Source organism: Sapajus apella, unplaced genomic scaffold (genome assembly GCF_009761245.1).
Source record: "Sapajus apella isolate SASKATOON/1434 unplaced genomic scaffold, GSC_monkey_1.0 scaffold43, whole genome shotgun sequence".
In the NCBI taxonomy this organism is placed as follows: domain Eukaryota; kingdom Metazoa; phylum Chordata; class Mammalia; order Primates; family Cebidae; genus Sapajus; species Sapajus apella.
The window spans coordinates 13,934,261-13,953,531 of NW_022436983.1; the positions used below are offsets into that span (position 1 = coordinate 13,934,261).

Below are 19,271 nucleotides of genomic sequence, written 5' to 3' on the forward strand. Positions count from 1 at the left end.
GAGCTGGAAGAAACTTTAAATGATCTAAACTTCTCACCCTATGCTTAAGTGCCTGGTGTGCAATAGAGCTACCAGGTGATTATTCAGTAGTCTTTTTAAACGCAGTATCATAATGCAAACAAACCAACCTAAATCTCCCAACTTTTTGATTCCAGAAGAGTACAGAATTCTGAGCACAGGTACCTAACATCCATACTATTAAGAAGCATTACTTGCTAACAAGCACAAGAGAAATTACAATTACTTTCTAGAATTTGATGTCTAGGGTTTATCTGTTATCTGTTATAGTACTGTAATTTTTTCTAGTCCATGGACTTATCTGAATATTGAACATTTAACTGACCATGAAAGATTGTACTCTATGATCTTGAAAACAGTCCTTAATAAAATACAAAATGATTTTTAAACCTTTGATTCATTATGTAATTATCATTCAACGTATCTGGAAAACATCGTTTACCCTCTTTAAGAATTCACAAGCTAGAGCTTGTATTTAAAAAGGAAAACGATGGTGTTCATTTCAAAGAGTAGAAAAGACTTAAAAATGAGGGCGACACTTAGTTACTTCTGAGGATATACTATACTAGAAACTTTTAAATATAAGCTACAGTTGAGCAGCTTTTAAAATTTCATGTTTATTCATATTTTTCAAAATATATGTACATAAAAAAAGGAAGATTTACAACAGGAAAGATTGCCTTACATGCAACACAAATTCCAATGAACTCATGATGGGACCACAGATGATTATGATCTAATTCAAGCCAATCTTCTCAAGTCCATTTCCCAGCCATACTTAGGCTACAGAAGGGATCCCAGGAGACAAAAGTGGAATGAATAAGAAACAAACATCTTTTGCCTCTGGCAGTACTCAGGAGGGCCAGATGTACTTCAGAAAGTTTAAGACAATTAAAATGTCAAGTGCCACAGGGAAGAGAAATGATAACCAGAAATTGGTATTTCTAGCTAGTACTATTTAACACAACTTCACAATACTAAAACAAATACAAATAAGAAAGGTAGTTGGGCTTCATTTACTTTTTTTCCTTTTCTTTTTAATATTTCAAAAAGAAAGCCACTTGCTTGATATCAAAAGTGCTGTGGAAAGAAGGGAGGGGGAAAAAAACCACAAATGAATGTGGAATCTCATTTATTTTAGCAAACTGTATATTTTTCCACTTAACATTTCTACATTGGCAATGATGTAGCTCTCCAACATTTCCTCATAAAAAAAGGCAAACAAGAAGTGACAATTCATGCTCCAAATATTAAAAAATATATTTAAACATGATCAAGAAGATTTGGGCTGGATGAGGTGGCTCACTCCTATATCCCAGCACTTTGGGAGGCCGAGGCAGGCAGATCACGAGGTCAGGAGATCGAGACCATCCTTGCTAACATGGTGAAACCGTCTCTACTAAAAATACAAAAATTTAGCCGGGCATGGTAGCATGCGCCTGTAGTCCTAGCTACTTAGGAGGCTGAGGCAGGAGAATCGCTTGAACTTGGGAGGTGGAGGCTGCAGTGAGCCGAGATGATACCCTGCACTCCAGCCTGGGAGACAGAGTCAGACTCCGTCTCAAAAAACAAACAAACAAACAGATTTGTTTTGATTTTTGGTAGCACAGGCGACACCAAAAAAAATCACAAAATCAATGTATTTCTGTACTTCCCTTCCAGTCAAAGACCAAGTGGTATAGGCTGGGCATGGCGGCTCACTCCTGTAATCCCAGAACTTTGGGAGGCGGAGACAGTCGATTACCCGAGGTCAGGAGTTCGAGACCAGCCTGGCCAACATGGTGAAACCCCATCTCTACTAAAAATACAAAAACTAGCCGGGTGTGGTGGTGCACACACATAAACCCAGCTACTTGGGAGGCTGAGGCAGGAGAATTGCCTGAACCCAGGAGGCAGAGGTTGCAGTGAGCCAAGATTGCACCACTGCACTCCAGGGTGCCTGAGCAAAACTCCGTCTCAAACAACAACAACAACAAAAAACCAAGTGGTACAGAGAACTTGTGCTTGCTGTTAAAGGAATGCAATGCTTTGGGCAAATGAAAAATACCTAGAAATTCATCAATATGAAAAGTAGCCGAAAGGAGTTATATACCTTCAAAATCTAATGAGATCACACTGTTTTTGGCTTACTCCCAAAGCTGTCTCTGTGTTTACAGTTGGAGAGAAAAGGTTAGTGGAGTGGTTTTTATAAATAAGATTAATTATTACAGCTATAACTGAATTCTCCAGGCAGGAGGCTTTACAACTCAGTCAGTGCTATACTGCACCTCCTTTTTACTTCCAGCACCTGACTGGCACACCGTTCTTTATGCTTTCTAAAAATATAAAAATCTTTGCAACTGTTTAGATAAAATTGGAAGGAAAAAAAAGGCAAAGCTGGCCATAAAACAATAGGGGGCTGGGGTAGGGGGAGAAAAAGAACAGGTATAGATTATATAGTTAGGAAAGTCCAGGATTATTGCAGAAATTTAAATGAACAAGGGGAAAAGGCAGGCACCAAGAACAGCACCTAAAGCTAGCAAATGCCTAACTGGTTTCTTTACAGTCCCTCCCTACAGTGTTCATAGGGGAGGAAAATAATGTAATTTGAAAAGCATCAAAACTAAACAAATGCACACTGACCTTAGAAAATAAGATTCTGAATTTCATCATGATACCCTTCTGTCCTATAAAATTTACTTTTTCACTTTGAAAGACTTCTTCATGGTGGATTTGCCCTTGCCCGGCAATTTTACTTCCTTTCTTGCATTGGTTGCAGGCTTCTTTGAGGAGCCACCACTAGGTTTCTTGATGACTGTGGGTGAAGGTCTGGCTTTCTTGGCAGGAGTTTTGGCCTTAGGAGGGGCTTTCTTGGGCAAGGGCCTAGCCTTCCCCCGCTGGGCAGCTGAAACTTTAGGTGCAGGTTTGGACCCTCTCTGCTTCACAGACGCAGCCTTCCCTGAGGACTTGGCTGGGGTTTTCTTCTGCAACCTATGAGAACCAAAAAGCAAAGGCTATCACTTAGTACATGAGAGATTCATTTTGCTGGGACAACCAGATGCTTCCTAAAGAGAAATGGTATACAAAGTGGTCACTTATGTTAACAATAGGAATGTGACAATTTTTTTTTTTTTTTTTTTTCGAGACGGAGTTTCACTCTTACTGCCCAGGCTGGCGCGATCTCGGCTCACCACAACCTCCACCTCCTGGGTTCAGGCAATTCTCCTGCCTCAGCCTCCTGAGTAGCTGAGATTACAGGCACACGCCACCATGCCCAGCTAATGTTTTTTGTATTTTAAGTAGAGACGGGGTTTCACCATGTTGACCAGGATGGTCTCCATCTCTTGACCTCGTGATCCACCCGCCTCGGCCTCCCAAAGTGCTGGGATTACAGGCTTGAGCCACTGCACCTGGCCTGACAATTTTTTACTAGAGGACTGTATACAAATTCAACCAATTCATAAAGCCTCGACATAATTTTATGATGTTTTCCTAGGGAAATATGGAATTATTTTTCTTTGAATAACTAAACTATGGATATATATATAGACACTTGCTCTAAAGGTCTGGAGCCCTTGATTTTCAAGGGAGAAGATAAATCCAAATTTATATAAAGAACCTGAGAAGGATTCAGAGTTTCTGAAACACGTTTTTGGCTTCAGCCCCTCCTATTAGTACTATTTTTCAACTCTAAGATATTCAGTGTCTTCCCTACAAGGGATTTTCATATGACCACACCTTCTCTTAGGTGGTGGCTCTTCATCCTCAGAGTCTTCTTCTGATGACTCATCTTCATCTTCATCCTCATCTCTAGAATCATCTGGCTCTTTCTTTGGAAATAGAACTCCTGGGCTATGGGGAAAAAAAATTAGATAAAACACAAGTCTCATATAGGACAAGAAAAACAATGTGAACCTAGGTACTCTTACCCAGACATTACCCACTTCTTCCCACCCCTTCCAAAAATGACAAGTTAGGTTACATATATCCGGTTACAATTTACCCTGTTTTGAAAATACACACAAAATTATGCCAAATCTATAAAAGTCCTGGACCATACCTAATTATATATCCACTATTTAATAAAATTAACCCACATATCAATTTATTTAGTAAACAGTTACTTAAACTCCTGTGTCTGGCACTGTATTAATCAATGAGTACACAGCAACGAACAGTCTGCATGGCAATACACACTTTACTCTCACAATACTGGCAAAAGACCCCCAAGTCTTAAAAAAAAAAAAGACTTCAGGCTGGGTGCAGTGGCTCACGCCTGTAATCCCAGCACTTTGGGAGGCCAAGGCGGGTGGATCACGAGGTCAAAGAGATCGAGACCATCCTGGTCAACATGGTGAAACCCCGTCTCTACTAAAAAATACAAAAAATCAGCTGGGCATGGTGGTGCGCGCCTGTAATCTCAGCTACTCAGGAGGCTGAGGCAGGAGAACTGCCTGAACCCAGGAGGTGGAGGTTGCGGTGAGCCAAGATTGCGCCATTGCACTCCAGCCTGGGTAACAAGAGCGAAACTCCGTCTCAGAAAAAAAAATTAAGGACAAAAAAAGACTTCAAAGTCCTAAATCTCTTCAAAGCTTTAGAGAAATTTGGCAAGGGTTTCCTAAACTCTTTTTTGTCCTTAATGGTATGAATCTTGATTCTTTTGATTAACATCCTTAAATGATAACATACAGTGTGTGTGTGTTTCCTGTTCTTAAGAAACAGGGGGGTGGGGGTGGGGGTGTGTGTGTGTGTGTGTGTGGGGGTGTGTTTGTTTGTTTTTCTTAAGAAACAGGGTCTTGTTATGTTGCCCAGGCTGGACTCAAACTCCTAGGCTCAAACCTCACATTCCAAAGTAGCTAGGACTACAGGTACATCCCACCACACCTGGCAGAATATAACATTTGGGTGTGTGACTTTGGGAATTAAATTTAATGTTTAATGTTTGAAAAATTCATATAACATATATTCAGCCAAGTAACACTTATGTTTGTACAGAAATAACAAAAGAAAGTTACACAATAGTCTTGCTAAATAAAATAGAGTCTTAGTGGTGTATGTTATGTACTTTACTGGAAATCAAAAGGCTTTAGCACCAGTGCATGAAACAATGCTTAGCCCACAGGAGGTGTTCAATACATTTTTTTGTTTCTTTTCTTTGAGACGAAGTTTCTTCGCTCTTGTCGCCCAGGCTGGAGTGCAATGGTGCAATCTCGGCTCAGTGCAACCTCCGCCTCCCGGGTTCAAGCGATTCTCCTGTCTCAGCCTCCTGAGTAGCTGGGATAACAGATATCTGCCAACATGCCCGGCTAATTCTGTATTTTTTACGAGAGATGGGGTTTCTCCATGTTGGTCAGGACGAACTTCTGACCTCAGGTGATCCGCATGCCTCGGCCTCTTAAAGTGCTGGGATCACCGGCGTGAGCCACTGTACCCGACCCACATTTTTTTGTTTCAAAGAATAAATAAGGTATTTACAAGAGACAAGTTTTCAAATAAGTGCCCCGTCTTTACAGTATGAAGGCAGAGTTAAGATTCTTGGAAACAGTCAACGTTCTTCCCACTTGGTATTGGACAATTAAAACGTATACATCTAATCCCATCACTCGGAGAGGCTGAGGCAGGAGGACTGCTTGAGCCCGGGAATTCAATACCAGCCTAGATAACATGGCAAGACCTCATCTCTACAAAAAACATAAAAATTAGCCAGGTGTGATGGCGTGCACCTGTAGCCCCAGCTACTTGGGAAATTGAGGTGGGAGGATCATTTGAGCCCAGGAAATGGAGGTTGCAGTGAGTCAAGCTTGGGTGACAGTGAGACCTTGTCTCAAAAAACAAAAACTTATACATAATCCTCTAATAACCTGTCATTATCATTTACTTGATAAAGAAGAAACGAACATCAAAATGACCATCGGAGGATCTCAAATAATCTGATGCCTAAGCTAAAATCCCCATTCTTATACAAAAACCTTTGCTCCAAAATAATACTGCTTTAAGTCATCTTTATTTTCAAATACAGTTGACCCTTGAACACAGGTTTGAAATGCATGAGCCCACTTTATATGTGGATTTTTTTCAACCAGACATAGATCAGAAGTATAGTATTCGCAGGATGTGAAGCCTGCATACAAAGACGATAGACTTGGTCAGGTGTGATGGCTCACACCTGTAATCCTAGCACTTTGGGAGGCAGAGGCGAACGGATCACCTGAGGTCAGGAGTTCAAAACCAGCCTGGCCAACATGGTGAAACTCCATCTCTACTAAAAATACAAAAATTTGCTGGGTGTGGTGGCAGGCACCTGTAATTCCAGCTACTTGGGGGGCTGAGACAGACAATCACTTAAACCCAGGAGGCGGAGGTTGCAGTGAGCTGATATCACACCACTGTACTCCAGCCTGGGCAACAAAAAGCAAAATTCCGTCTCAAAAAAACAAAACAAAAACCTAAAACAAACCAAAAAACACAACAAATAGGACAGACTTTTCAGAAACATGAATTTCACAGGGTTGAGTACATGCACATTTGGGTATGTGGGCAATTCTGAAACCAATCACCCATACAAAGGACGACTGTATCTCCAGTTCACTGTAACAGTAATGATGGTAAAATAAGTTAAATGAAGTGTGTAACCTAGAATCAGATTATAAATTTACAGTGATCTATTACGGGCTAAGTGCTTACCTGGGATAATAGGGAAAACAGAGCTGGAAGGTGCCACTGAAACCTTTCCCAGAGATCTGTTCCATCCACCCATTCTTTTCGCATTTCTGCAGGGTTTTTTTCAGCAAATGCACTGAACAAAAAAATTCAGAAACGAAAGTTATCTAGTTATTCAGAATAGATAATTCCCTAAACCACAAACAGATGCCCATCAATTGGTATCAACTTAATGTCCTGCCACATACAGTAATTGACATGCGCTAAGTGAATCCTATGTGTTCAAAGGTATTTATTTAATTCATCAAACATCTCAAACTCCTGGGCTCAAGCAATACTCCCACTTTGGCCTCCCGAAGTGCTGGGACTCCAGGCATGAGCCACCAGACCTGACAAGTGTTATAATGAAAAGATACATTAGAGACCATTGAGTCAAACTGACTTGCTCTAAGGTAGCACATAAACAGCATACCTAAAACTAAAAATTTATTTCGATTCATTCATTCAAGACAGGCCTAATCTTGTTGAGATACTGGATATTTCGATTCATTTAAACATCTATTGTGTACCTACAGGTATTGATAATCATCTAGAAGAAAATCTTTTTTTTTTTTTTTTTTTTGACATGGAGTCTTGCTCTGTCACCAGGCTGGAGTACAGTGGTGTGACCTCGGCTCACTGCAATCTCCACCTCCCAGGTTCAAGTGATTCCCCTGCCTCAGTCTCCTGTGTAGCTGGAACTACAGGTGCGTGCCACCAGGCCTGGCTAATTTTCTGTATTTTAGTAGAGACAGGTTTTCACCATGTTGGCCAGGATGGTCTTGACCTCCTCACCTTGTGATCCGCCCGCCCTGGCCTCCCAAAGTGTTGGGATTACAGGTGTGAGCCACTGTGCCCGGTGCAGGAGAGTATCTTATCAAGATGAACAGAACCAATTTTTCATAAATCAGTAAACAGTAACAAAACAGTATCCTGGCTCCTGAATTCCTTCATTCTCATCTTTCCTACAAAGACATATCCAAATTTTATGGTGATTCAGTATCCAAAAAACAGCTATAAATATCAGTGAAACTGAAAGGCTTCTTAACCAAATTCATCTTCTCTTAAAACATTTGGAAACAGAAAATCATGAAATAGCCTAAAAGGATCAATATGCATATATACAATATGTACAATAAGAAAAGATAAAAATAGCAGTTTTCAAAGTAGGTAAGAAGAAAATAATCAGAAAAGCACTCCTTCATAATGTTTAAAAATACATACTGGCCAGACGTGGTGGCACATGCCTCTAATCCCAGAACTTTGGGATCACTTGAGGCCAGGAGTTTGAAACCAGCCTGGGCAACATAGCAAGACCACCCAAAATTTAAAAATTAGCCAGGTGTGGTGGTATATGCCTGTAGTCCCAGCTACTGAGGAGGCTGAGGCAGGAGGATCACCTGAGCCCAGGAGTTTGAGGCTGCAGTGACCTATGATGGAGCCACTGTACTTTTAGTAGAGGCAATGCAAGATCCTGTCTCTGAAAGCAAAACCGTAACAAAACATATTGCATATATGTTAAAAGTCAGTATTAAGACATCAAAATTACCTTTTTATTTACAATAACATATTCTGGCTTGTCTTCTTCTGTTAAACTTAATTTCCATATCCCTCACCCTACATCACTGCCTCTTCTAGTAGTTCATTGAGAAGTCACCCAGTCTCACCAATCCATATGTGATAATGCTGATAAGGCAGGGTGTCTCATCTCAAATCACCACCTCCTAGAGTAAATACACTTTACTGAAATAAAGTATTTTCTGATGTGGGGCTTAAGTCAGTAAGAAATAATCTAAGTATTCTAAAATTCTGGCTTAGTTTCAAAGTAACATGAGATGTTTTAGGTAAACATTTCAAAGTAGGAAAAAATGTATTAATTCAGAGGTGCTTTGAACATAGAGGTTTATCTAAATTACAGTAAGTATCAGAAAAATCTTCACAGCAAAGTAAATCAACTTCTTATAAGCAGATGCTTTATGTAAAGAATTCAGTTTTGATTATTTATTTTTCTTTTTGTAAATATTAAATTTGCAAAGCTGTTCCCTCTTGGTTTTCACAGTCAGTAGTTAATACTTTCACATTAATAGCATGATCGCTACGGTTCTTTCAAAAGAAAATTCTCCTAATCCCAGTTAAATATACACAACTGAGTCTTACTTTGATAGTTAGAATTGCTTCCTGGGTGATTCTCCAGGACATACTTCTTCAGAGCAGTGGTAGAGCAGGTCTTCGGCTCATTCATGGCAGCAATGGCAGACAAGATTGCATATTCCATCAGGCTTCCACCAAGCAGGGGTTTCTCCCCTGATTTCTTCAGCTGTTTTCCAAGGAGGAAGAGAAAAGCATCAAGACAACACTCTCCCAAAGCAGGTCAAGACAAGACTCCTCTGCACCAGGTGGGTCGGAGTTCCTGCATTAGCACAGATACGTTTTACAATAAATTGTCAGCTTAGGGACTTTCTCTTCCCATTCACCAGGTATTCATTCTAACTGAGAAGTCCCAACCCTCTCATGGATATTTTCTCCTTCCATCTACCCTCCATCCAGCGTAACCCAAAGATACCGACAACTGTACCCCAATAAGCAGGTCAACCAGTTATATCCCTAATAAACTAAGATTCTTTTGGCTGGGTACTCATGCCTATAATCCCAACACTTTGGGAGGCAGAGGCAGGCAGTCACTGAAGGCCAGGAGTTCGAGACCAGCCTGGGCAACATGGCGAAAACCCGTGTCTACTAAAAATACAAAAAAAATTAGCTGGGTGTGGTGGTGGGTGTCTGTGGTCCCAGTCAGTTGGGAGGCTGAGGCAGGAGAATCACTTGACCCAAAGAGGCAGATGTTGAGTGAGCCGAGATCATGCCACTGCATCCAGCCTGGGTGACAGAGTAAGATTCTGTCAAAAAAAAAAAAAAAAGATTCCTTTATTTGAGAATAGTTCATTTTTCTCAAGAAAATGAAGTGCAGCTGACCATTGAACACAACACAATTTTATCTGTGCTGGTCCACTTATATGTGGATTTTCTTCTGCCTCTGCCTGTCAGCCCAAGACAGCAAGACCAACACCTCCTTGTCCTCCTAAGCCTACTTAACTTGAAGATGACAAAGATAAAGACATTTATGATCATCCTCTTCCACTTAATGAACAGTAAATATATTTTTTCTTTTTTTTGAGATGGAGTCTCACTCTGTTGCCCAGGCTGGAGTGCAAAGGCGCGGTCTTAGCTCGTTGCTACCTCTGCCTCCTGGGTTCAAGCGTTTCTCCTGCCTCAACCTCCTGAGTAGCTGGGATTACAGGCACCCACCACCACACTTGGCTACTTTTTGTATTTTTAGTAGAGATGTGGTTTCACCACACTGGCCAGGCTGGTCTTTAATTCTTGACCTTAGGAGATCCGCCCACCTTGGCCTCCCTTAAGTGAGCCACCACGCCCAGGCCGTATTTTCTCTTTCTTAGGATTTTCTCAGTAACATTTTTTTCTCTAGCTTGCTTTATTGTAAGAGTACATTATTAATACATACAACATACACAATATGTATTAGCAATTAAGGCTTCTGGTCAATAGTAGGCTATTAATAGTCAAGTTTTTTGGGAATCTAAAGTTATACACGAATTTTTTACTGCATGGGGTATCTGGACCCTTAACCCGTATGTTGTTCAAGGGTCAACTGTAGTTATAAAAAAAATTATAAATAGCCCTTGTAATCCTATGAGGAAAATAGCAAAGAAAATTTTTGATAAATATTTAGGGTATCAGGGAGCACAGTGGTTCATGCCTATAATCCCAATACTTTGGGAGGCTAATGAGGGAGCACTGTTTGAGGCCAAGGGTTCAAGACCAACCTGGGCAACATAGCGAGACCCTCTCTCTCTACTAAAAATAAAAAAACTAGCTATGAATGGTGGCATGCCTGTAGTCCTAGCTACATGAAAGGCTGAGGTGGGAGGATGGCTTAGCCAAGGAAGTTGAGGCTACAGTGAGCTATGATTACACCACTGTACTCCGGCCTGAGTGACAGACCAAGACCCTGTCTCTGAAAATAAATAAATAAAATAAAAAATATTTTAGAGTATCATACAAAAGAAAATTACATAACATACTTTGAAAATGAAAGGTGTAGGAACAAAGGTTAGCAGTAATAAGCAAAAAGGGAAAAGGAGAAAATCAGAAATGCTCCACAAAACTGGTTAGTGGTTCCCAAAGAACAGTCCACAACCTTCTGGGGTTCCTGACACCCTTTCAGAAGATCTCCAAGGTCAAAACTATTTGCATAATAAAACTAAGATGGGTCAGGCGCCGTGGCTCACGCCTGTAATCCCAACACTTCTGGGAGGCAGAGGTGGGCGGATCACTTGAGGTCAGGAGTTCAAAACCAGCCTGGCCAACACGGTGATGTCTCATCTCCACTAAAAATACAAAAATTAGCCGGGCAGACACCTGTAATCTCAGCTACTCTGAAGACTGGGGCAGGAGAATCACCTGACCCTGGGAGGCGGAGGTTGCAGAGCCGAGATGGCACCACTGTACCCCAGCCTCGGTGTTACAGCAAGACTCTGTCTCAAAAAAACAACAAACTCAAACAGAAAAACAAAATCCTAAGATGTTATTTGCTTTTTCACTTTTTTTTTTTTTGAGACAGAGTTTCGCTCTCTCGCCCAGGCTGGAGTGCAATGGCACGTTCTCGGCCCAATGCAACCTCCACCTCCCAAGTCAAGCAATTCTCCTGCATCAACCTCCCGAGTAGCTGGGGTTACAGGTGCCTGCCACCACACCCGGCTAATTTTTGTATTTTTAGTAGAGATGGGGTTTCACCATGTTGGCCAGGCTGCCCTCAAACTTCTGACCTCAAGTGATTCTCCCGCCATGGCATCCCAAAGTGCTGGGATTACAGGCATGAGCCACTACATCTGGCCTTTCCACTGTCTTGACATTTGCACTGATGGTGCAGAAGCAATGGTGGGTAAAACAGCCGTAAGCTTACCACAGATCAAGGCAGAGGCAAAAAATGTAGTTACTATATTCTTTATTACTATGTACCTACGGTTTAAAAAAAGAGAACCAATTCACTTAGGAATGCCCTTGATAAAGTACTAAATATTATTTCATTAAATCTCAACTTTTTTTTTTTTTTTTTTGAGACGGAGTTTCGCTCTTGTTACCCAGGCTGGAGTGCAATGGCGTGATCTCGGCTCACCGCAACCTCCGCCTCCTGGGTTCAGGCAATTCTCCTGCCTCAGCCTCCTCAGTAGCTGGGATTACAGGCACGCGCCACCATGCCCAGCTAATTTTTTGTATTTTTAGTAGAGACGGGGTTTCACCGTGTTGACCAGGATGGTCTCGATCTCTTGACCTCGTGATCCACCCGCCTCGGCCTCCCAAAGTGCTGGGATTACAGGCTTGAGCCACCGCGCCCGGCAAATCTCAACTTTTGAATATGTATCTTTAGAATATTTTGTGGGATGAAATAGCAACACATAACCCGTATCTGCTACATATGTAGACATGATGGTATCCAGGAAAAGCACTTGTGTAATTATTAGAGTTATGAGCTGAATTAGCTACATTTTTCCTGGAATGTTTTTTTTCACTTGAAGAAATAACTGACAGCTAAACTACCATTATTCAGACACTTGGTTATGAGGTAGACAGTATCTTGAAAACGAACTACAAGAGTTTGTCATGTCAAAACATAATGGTATTTGTTGCCAATGATAAAATTCAACCTTTCAAGAGAAAATTTAAATTCTGAAAAACCTGTGTCCATCACTGTGAATTTGTTATCTTCCCAATACTTAAATACTGTTCTTATAAGATCAGTGGCCAATACCAGTGATTGTGATTTTTTTTAATGATATATAATGAAATGCCAACATTTGGAAAACTGATGTAACTCTGAGCCACTGTTTTTGAAATGACCAATGTACCGTGCTATAAAATTATGCAGGATTAAAATATCTATTCAAAGTTCAATGAATTTTAAGATAACACAGTACAAGAAATTCACTGATTATGGTTTCAGGTTCCACAAGGCAACTAAACTTTAAGGAATTTACCACAAAATTAATAATGTTAACAGACCATGTGAACAAAGGACACAAACCACATATCAGCTCAATAGACACTGAAAAAGTATTTGACAAATCCAATAGCCATCGTGGGGAAAAAAATCAAAAAACAAAAAACTCCCAATAAACTACTAATATAGAAAGGAACTTGCTCAACCTAACAATAGGCATCTATGAAAAACCTACAGCTAACTTAATGGTGAAAGGCTGAATGCTTTCTCTCCAGGATGGGGAACAAGGTAAAGATATCTGCTGTTACCATTTCTATTCAACGCTGTAATGGAAGTTTTATTGACAGCAATCAGGCAATAAAAAGAAGTAAAAGACATGCAGATTGGACAGGAAAAAGTAAAATGGTCTTTATTTGCAGATAACAAATCCTGTATATAGTAAACTGTAAGGAATTCACAAAGAAACTACTAGAACTGGTGAGTTCAGTAAAGATGAAGGATACAAGAGCAATGGACGAATCAACTGTATTTCTACAGGTTAGCATGAACAACCTGAAAACAAAAATTAAAAAACACTTCCACCATTCATGATAGCATGGAAAAAGAATAAAATACTTGGCAATAAATTTAACAAAAAAAATTCAAGAGCCATACACTTAAAACTATAAAACACTGCTGAGAGAAACTGAAGAGACATTCTGTGTCATGGATTGGAAAATTCAACATTGTAAAGACAGTGAGTCTCCCCAAATGGATCTACACGTTCAATGCGATTTCTACCAAAACTCCAGCTGTTTTTGTTTTTTTTTTTTGGGAGGGGAGCAGAAATGGACAATCTGAATGGAAATTTACAGGACCCATAATAATCAAAACATTCCTGAAAAAGATACCAGGGCTTCTAATTCTAGATTTCAAAATTCACTATAAAGCTACAGTTATTAAGACAGTGTGGTACTGGCATGAAGGATACACACAGAGAAGAACAACAGAGAACTCAGAATCCAGAAATAAACCCTTGTATTTGTGTCAACTGATTTTCATAAGATGCTAAGGCAATTCAGTAAGGACAGTTTTCTTTTCAATAAAATGTGCTGGAATAATCAATACTCACATGCAAAAGGACAAATTATACCCTTACCTCATACTATAAACAAAGCAATATAGATCACAGACCTAAATATAAGAGCCAAAACTATGAAAATCTTAAAACATAGAAGTAAACTTTCATTACCTTTAGTTAGGCAATGTTTCTTAGATAACCATAAAACTGCAAAAGCAATTTTTAAAAATGATAAATAGGATTTCATAAAAAAAAAAAAAAAACTTCAAAAGACATTACTGAGAAAGTCACAGAAAAGGAGAAAAAAATCTGATGAGACTTTATATTTAGAGTAAGGAATTCTTGTAACAAATAACCCCATTTTAAAAATGGGCAGAAGATTTGAATACACATTTCACTACAGAAAATAAATGGCCTTACACACATGAGATGCTCAACATCAGTAATTATTAGTGAAATGCCAATCAAAACTAGAGTAAGATACCTATATCCACTAGTATGGCTATAATAAAAAAGAGAATAACAAATATTGAGGAGGATATGGAGAAACGAACCCTGGTCAAATGCAGTGGCTCACACCTGTAATTCCAATACTTTGGGAAACTGAGGCAGGCAGATTACTTCCTTGAACCCAGAAGTTCAAGACCAGCCTGGGCAACATGGTGAAATCCCATCTCTATAAAAAATACAAAAATTAATCAGGCATGGTGGTGTGCACCCATAATCCCAGCTACTAGGGAAGCTGAAATGGGAGGATTGCATGAGCCCAGGAGGTGGAGGTTGCAGTGAGCTGAGGTCACGCAACTGGGTGACAGAGTGAAACCCTATCTCAAAACAAAACAAAAAGACTTGAGCTCTTATAAACACTGCCAGTTGCTTAGAATGTAAATTTACCATATGGTCCAGCAAGTCCTAAAAACATATCTACACAGACTTGAACATAAATGTTCACAGGCAGTATTATTCATAATTAGCTGAAAAGTAGAAATAATCCAAATGTCCATCATCATCTCAGGAATGGATAAAAAAAAATGTGACATCCGTAGAATAAAATACTATTGGACAATAAGAATGAAATTACTGGTACATGCAGCAACGTGGAGTATAAAACTCAAAAAAAATCATGCTAAAAGAAGTCAGACACAAAAGATCACATAGTATATGATTCTATCCATAGGAAATGTGAAGAAAACACAAATGTGCAGAGAGAGCAGACTAGAGGTTGCCTGAGGCTGCTGGTGGGAATAGGGAGTAACTGCAAATGGCTATAAAGGTCTTCTCTGGGTGACAGAAAAGTCCTAAAATTGGACTGTGATAGTTGTACTCTATAAAGTTACTAAAAATTACTGAGTTATACTGTAATTATATAAATTAAATTGTATATGATATGTAAATCATACCTCAATAAAACTGCTTAAAAATGATTTGTTGTGGCCGGGCGCGGTGGCTCAAGCCTGTAATCCCAGCACTTTGGGAGGCCGAGGCGGGTGGATCACGAGGTCAAGAGATCGAGACCATCCTGGTCAACATGGTGAAACCCCGTCTCTACTAAAAATACAAAGAATTAGCTGGGCATGGTGGCGCGTGCCTGTAATCCCAGCTACTGAGGAGGCTGAGGCAGGAGAATTGCCTGAACCCAGGAGGCGGAGGTTGCGGTGAGCCGAGATCACGCCATTGCACTCCAGCCTGGGTAACAAGAGCGAAACTCCGTCTCAAAAAAAAAAAAAAAAAAAATTTGTTGTTTTGGTGTAGTATCAAAAAATAATTTCTACAACTATCTGAAAGTTATCTCAAAATATTCCACCCTTTTCTAACTATTTCTGTGCGAGGTTCGATTTTCTTCAAATAAGAAACCCAAAATAAACGGAAACAGATACTGGCTGTCTTCTGTTATGCCAGACATTAAAAACATTTGCAAAAATGTAAACAATGCCTGACTTCTCATTAAAACAAACAAACAAACAAACAAAAAAAACTGGAGAAGACAGACTACAGGCCCATACCTATGATCCCAGCACTTTGGGAGGCTGAGGCTGGAAAAATCGCTTGAATCTGGGAAATAGAGGCTACAGTGAGCTGTGATTGTGCCACTGCACTCCAGCCTGGGAAACAGAGTGAGACCCTGTCTCAAAACAAAGGTTGGGAGGTGGCGGAGGAGGATAGTTATTTTTCACCAAAAAATATGTCATTTATGTTAACAGGTAATGGGTTTACAACTATTATTTTTAAATAAATCAACAAATACTTCAATTTTTCCTCAGTGTTTTTTTATTTTTTTAATTTTTGAGATGGAGTCCCAGGCTGTTACCCAGGCTAGAGCACAGTGGTGTGATCTCAGCTCAATGCAATCTCCACTTCCCGGGTTCAAGCGATTCTCCTGCCTCAGCCTCCCAAGTAGTTGGGACTACAGGCGCATGTCACCACATTCAGCTAATTTTTGGATTTTTAGTAGAGACGGGTTTCACCAAGCTGGTCTCGAACTCCTAACCTCAGGTGATCCATAGCCTCCTGAAGTGCTGGATGGGATCACAGGTGTGAGCCACTGCACCCAGCATTGTCAATTTCTAACCCACATAAACAAAAGTTCTTCGGGGGTCCTCAATAAATTTTTTTTTTGAGATGGAGTCTCACTCTGTGACCAGGCTGGAGTGCCTGCCTCAGTCTCCAGAGTAGCTGGGACTACAGGTGCAAGCCACCATGCCCAGCTAATTTTTGTACTTTTAATAGAGGAGGGGATTCACCATGTTGGCCAGGATGGTCTTGATCTCTTGACGTCATAATCCTCCCACCTTCGCCTCCCAAAGTGCTGGGATTATAGAGGTGAGCCATCATGCCTGACCCCCTCAATAAATTTTTACAGTATAATGAGGTCCTGAAACCAAAAACTTTAAAAAGCACTTCTCTACAATCAAGCCTCTGGTCTCTAACCTGGAATGTCCCCGAAGCACCTTTGCCAGTTATCTGTTCTAACTGGCCTCTCTCTACTGCTCTCTGCAGAGCATTCTTCAACAGCTGAGGCCTGCAAAAACAAACAAACAAACAAAAAAAAACAAAAAACAGTGATAAATACATTAATAAAAGAAAAACGTAAAGAAATAGATCCAGGGTTATTTCCAGATCCAGAGTTCTGATTATTATTATATGTATTAGTTTGGCAAAATGAAAAAAGTAGTAAGAAATTGCTGGCATTCTTAACAAGAGGTACTCTTTCCTTTCAAGTAAAGAAGCTAAGTCATTATCTATACATACATAATCTCATAACATATAGAACCAATTTCTAAACTGCCAAAGCATTCTAAAAACCCACCGATTGCCATTGGACCACAGCAGTGATCAAAGTGAGTAATCAAGCAAAGGATGGATATCTTAAAAGTCTCATCCAACTCTGGAATTCTCTGAGGCCAGCTGTGAACACCAGGCTATTAGAAATGCATAGACGGAATTAAGAAAATCAAGAGAACTCTTGAAATAACTAGGTTTAAATTTAAGAATCAAAGAGTTCTTCAAATAAATTACTATGTTTAGAGAAAAGCACAGGTACTGCATCTTGGGCTATGCTCACTTTTTGACATAGAGAAAAACCAAAAAGAGAGTATGAGTTATAGCTTACGTAAGATTTTTTTTTTTTTTTTTTTTAATACAATCTTGCTCTGTTGCCCAGGCTGCAGTGCAATGGCAAATCTTGGTTCAAGGCAGCCTCAATCTCCTAGGCTTAAGCAATCCACCTGCCTCAACCTCCCAAGTAGCTGGGACTAGCTGGGTGTATAGGTGTGTACCACCATGCTTTTTTTTTTTTTTTTTTCCGTAGAGGTGGGGTTTCACTACATTTCCCAGGCTGGTCTTGAACTCCAGGCCTCCCAAAGTGCTGAGATTACAGGCATAGCCCACCACGCCTGGCTGTAGATTTTAACATTTGATTTCTAATGCCATATGACAGAATTACCCTAGAAAATTTCAAAACACACCTTCTTCAAAACCAACTCAGAGTCTCCATGGACCCAATACACCTAGTTTTTCCTTGGGACAAACGACAGACAGAACTCCAAGTCATCCATCTGCTCACTGAGATAAATGCATATCTGATTGCTTCCTTTGAAAAAGCTAATCGGAAACTCAAAAAGAATGAAACTGTCTCTTATCTACCTATCAGCTGGAAGCCTCCTCCCTGATTTGAGTTGTCCCACCTTTCCAGGCCAAACCAAGGTACACCTTAATATATTAATGTGTCCTGTCTCCCTAAAACGTATAAAACCAAGTTGTGCCCATACCACCTTCGGCACATGTTGTCAGGATGTCCTGAGACTGTGTCACAGCATATCCTTAACCTTGGAAAAAAAAAAAAAAAACAACATTCTAAATGGACTGAGACCTGTCTCAGATATTTGGCAGTTGCAAGGAAGATAAAAGTGAAATGGGATCCCCAATGCTGCAGTTGGGGCCTACTGGGAGGTGTTTGGGGGTAGATCCCTCATGAATGGCTTTGTGCCTTTCTGGCGGTAATGAGCGAGTGTGAGATCTGGGCGGGGCGTAGTGGCTCACACATGTAATCCCAGCACTTTGGGAGGCCAAGGTGGGTAGATCACGAGGTTAGGAGTTCAAGACCAGCCTGGTCAACATGGCAAAACCCCCGTCTTTACTAAAAATACAAAAAATTAGCCTGGCGTGGTGGCAGGCGCCTATAATCCCAGCTACTTGGAAGGCTGAGACAGGAGAATCGCTAGAACCCACAAGGTGGAGGTTGCAGTGAACCGAGATCACGCCATTGCACTCCAGCCAGGACAACAAGACTCCATCTCAAAAAAAAAAAAAAAAAAAAAAGAAAAGAATATGAGATCTGGTTAAGACTGTGGCACTTTTCCCTTCTCTCTTATTCCCTTTCTTGCCATGTGACAGTTCCTCCTGCTAAGTTTCCTGAGGCCCTCACTAGAAGCAGATTCCTGCACTATGCTTCTTGTACAGCCTGCAGTACCATGAGCCAAATAAACTCTATTGTTTATTGAAGAAAGAACAGTGAAATGTGTTTCCACCTTTTTTATTTTTTTTTAATTAAAAAAAATTTTTTGTTTAAGACAAAGTCCCACTCTGTTGCCCAGGCTGAAGTGAAATGGCGCAATCTTGGCTCACAGTGCAACCTCCACCTCCCAGGTTCAAGCAATTCTGCCTCAGCCTCCTGTGTAGCTGAGACTACAGGCGCCCGCCACCACGCCTGGCTAATTTTTCTATTTTTAGTAGAGGTGGGGTTTAACCATATTGGCCAGGCTGGTCTCGAACTCCTGACCTCGTGATCCACCCACCTCAGCCTCCCAAAGTGCTGGGACTACAGGTGTGAGCCACCGCATCTGGCATGTTTCCATCTTTAAATGCATCATACAACGCATTTTTGATCCATGATTGTGTCTGACTATCAACCATTATACTCAGCATATAAGAAGCATGAAAATATCAGCACCTTAATTTAGAACTTTCAGCTTCTATAACTCCCTCTTCTTTCGCAAAATT

General features: G+C 40.5%; 1 protein-coding gene across 10 annotated transcripts in view; it reads right to left on the reverse strand.

Annotated features, from left to right (window-relative positions):
• Nucleotides 1-615: 615 nt before the first annotated feature.
• Nucleotides 616-19,271, reverse strand: part of HP1BP3 (heterochromatin protein 1 binding protein 3) — a 44,022-nt gene continuing 25,366 nt past the window's right edge. For 6 of the 10 annotated variants that reach the window (XM_032301178.1, XM_032301181.1, XM_032301182.1 and 3 more), the window contains 5 exons: nucleotides 16,701-16,791; nucleotides 8,854-9,013; nucleotides 6,682-6,793; nucleotides 3,736-3,849; nucleotides 616-2,988 (listed from right to left, as the gene is read on the reverse strand). In XM_032301178.1, the coding sequence (XP_032157069.1) occupies nucleotides 2,694-2,988; nucleotides 3,736-3,849; nucleotides 6,682-6,793; nucleotides 8,854-9,013; nucleotides 16,701-16,791 (772 nt within the window). In that variant the 3' untranslated portion in view covers nucleotides 616-2,693. Of the gene's footprint in view, nucleotides 2,989-3,735; nucleotides 3,850-6,681; nucleotides 6,794-8,853; nucleotides 9,107-16,700; nucleotides 16,792-19,271 lie in introns of those variants that run through there. The other 4 variants (XR_004275930.1, XR_004275931.1, XM_032301184.1 and 1 more) reach the window with 4 other exon arrangements.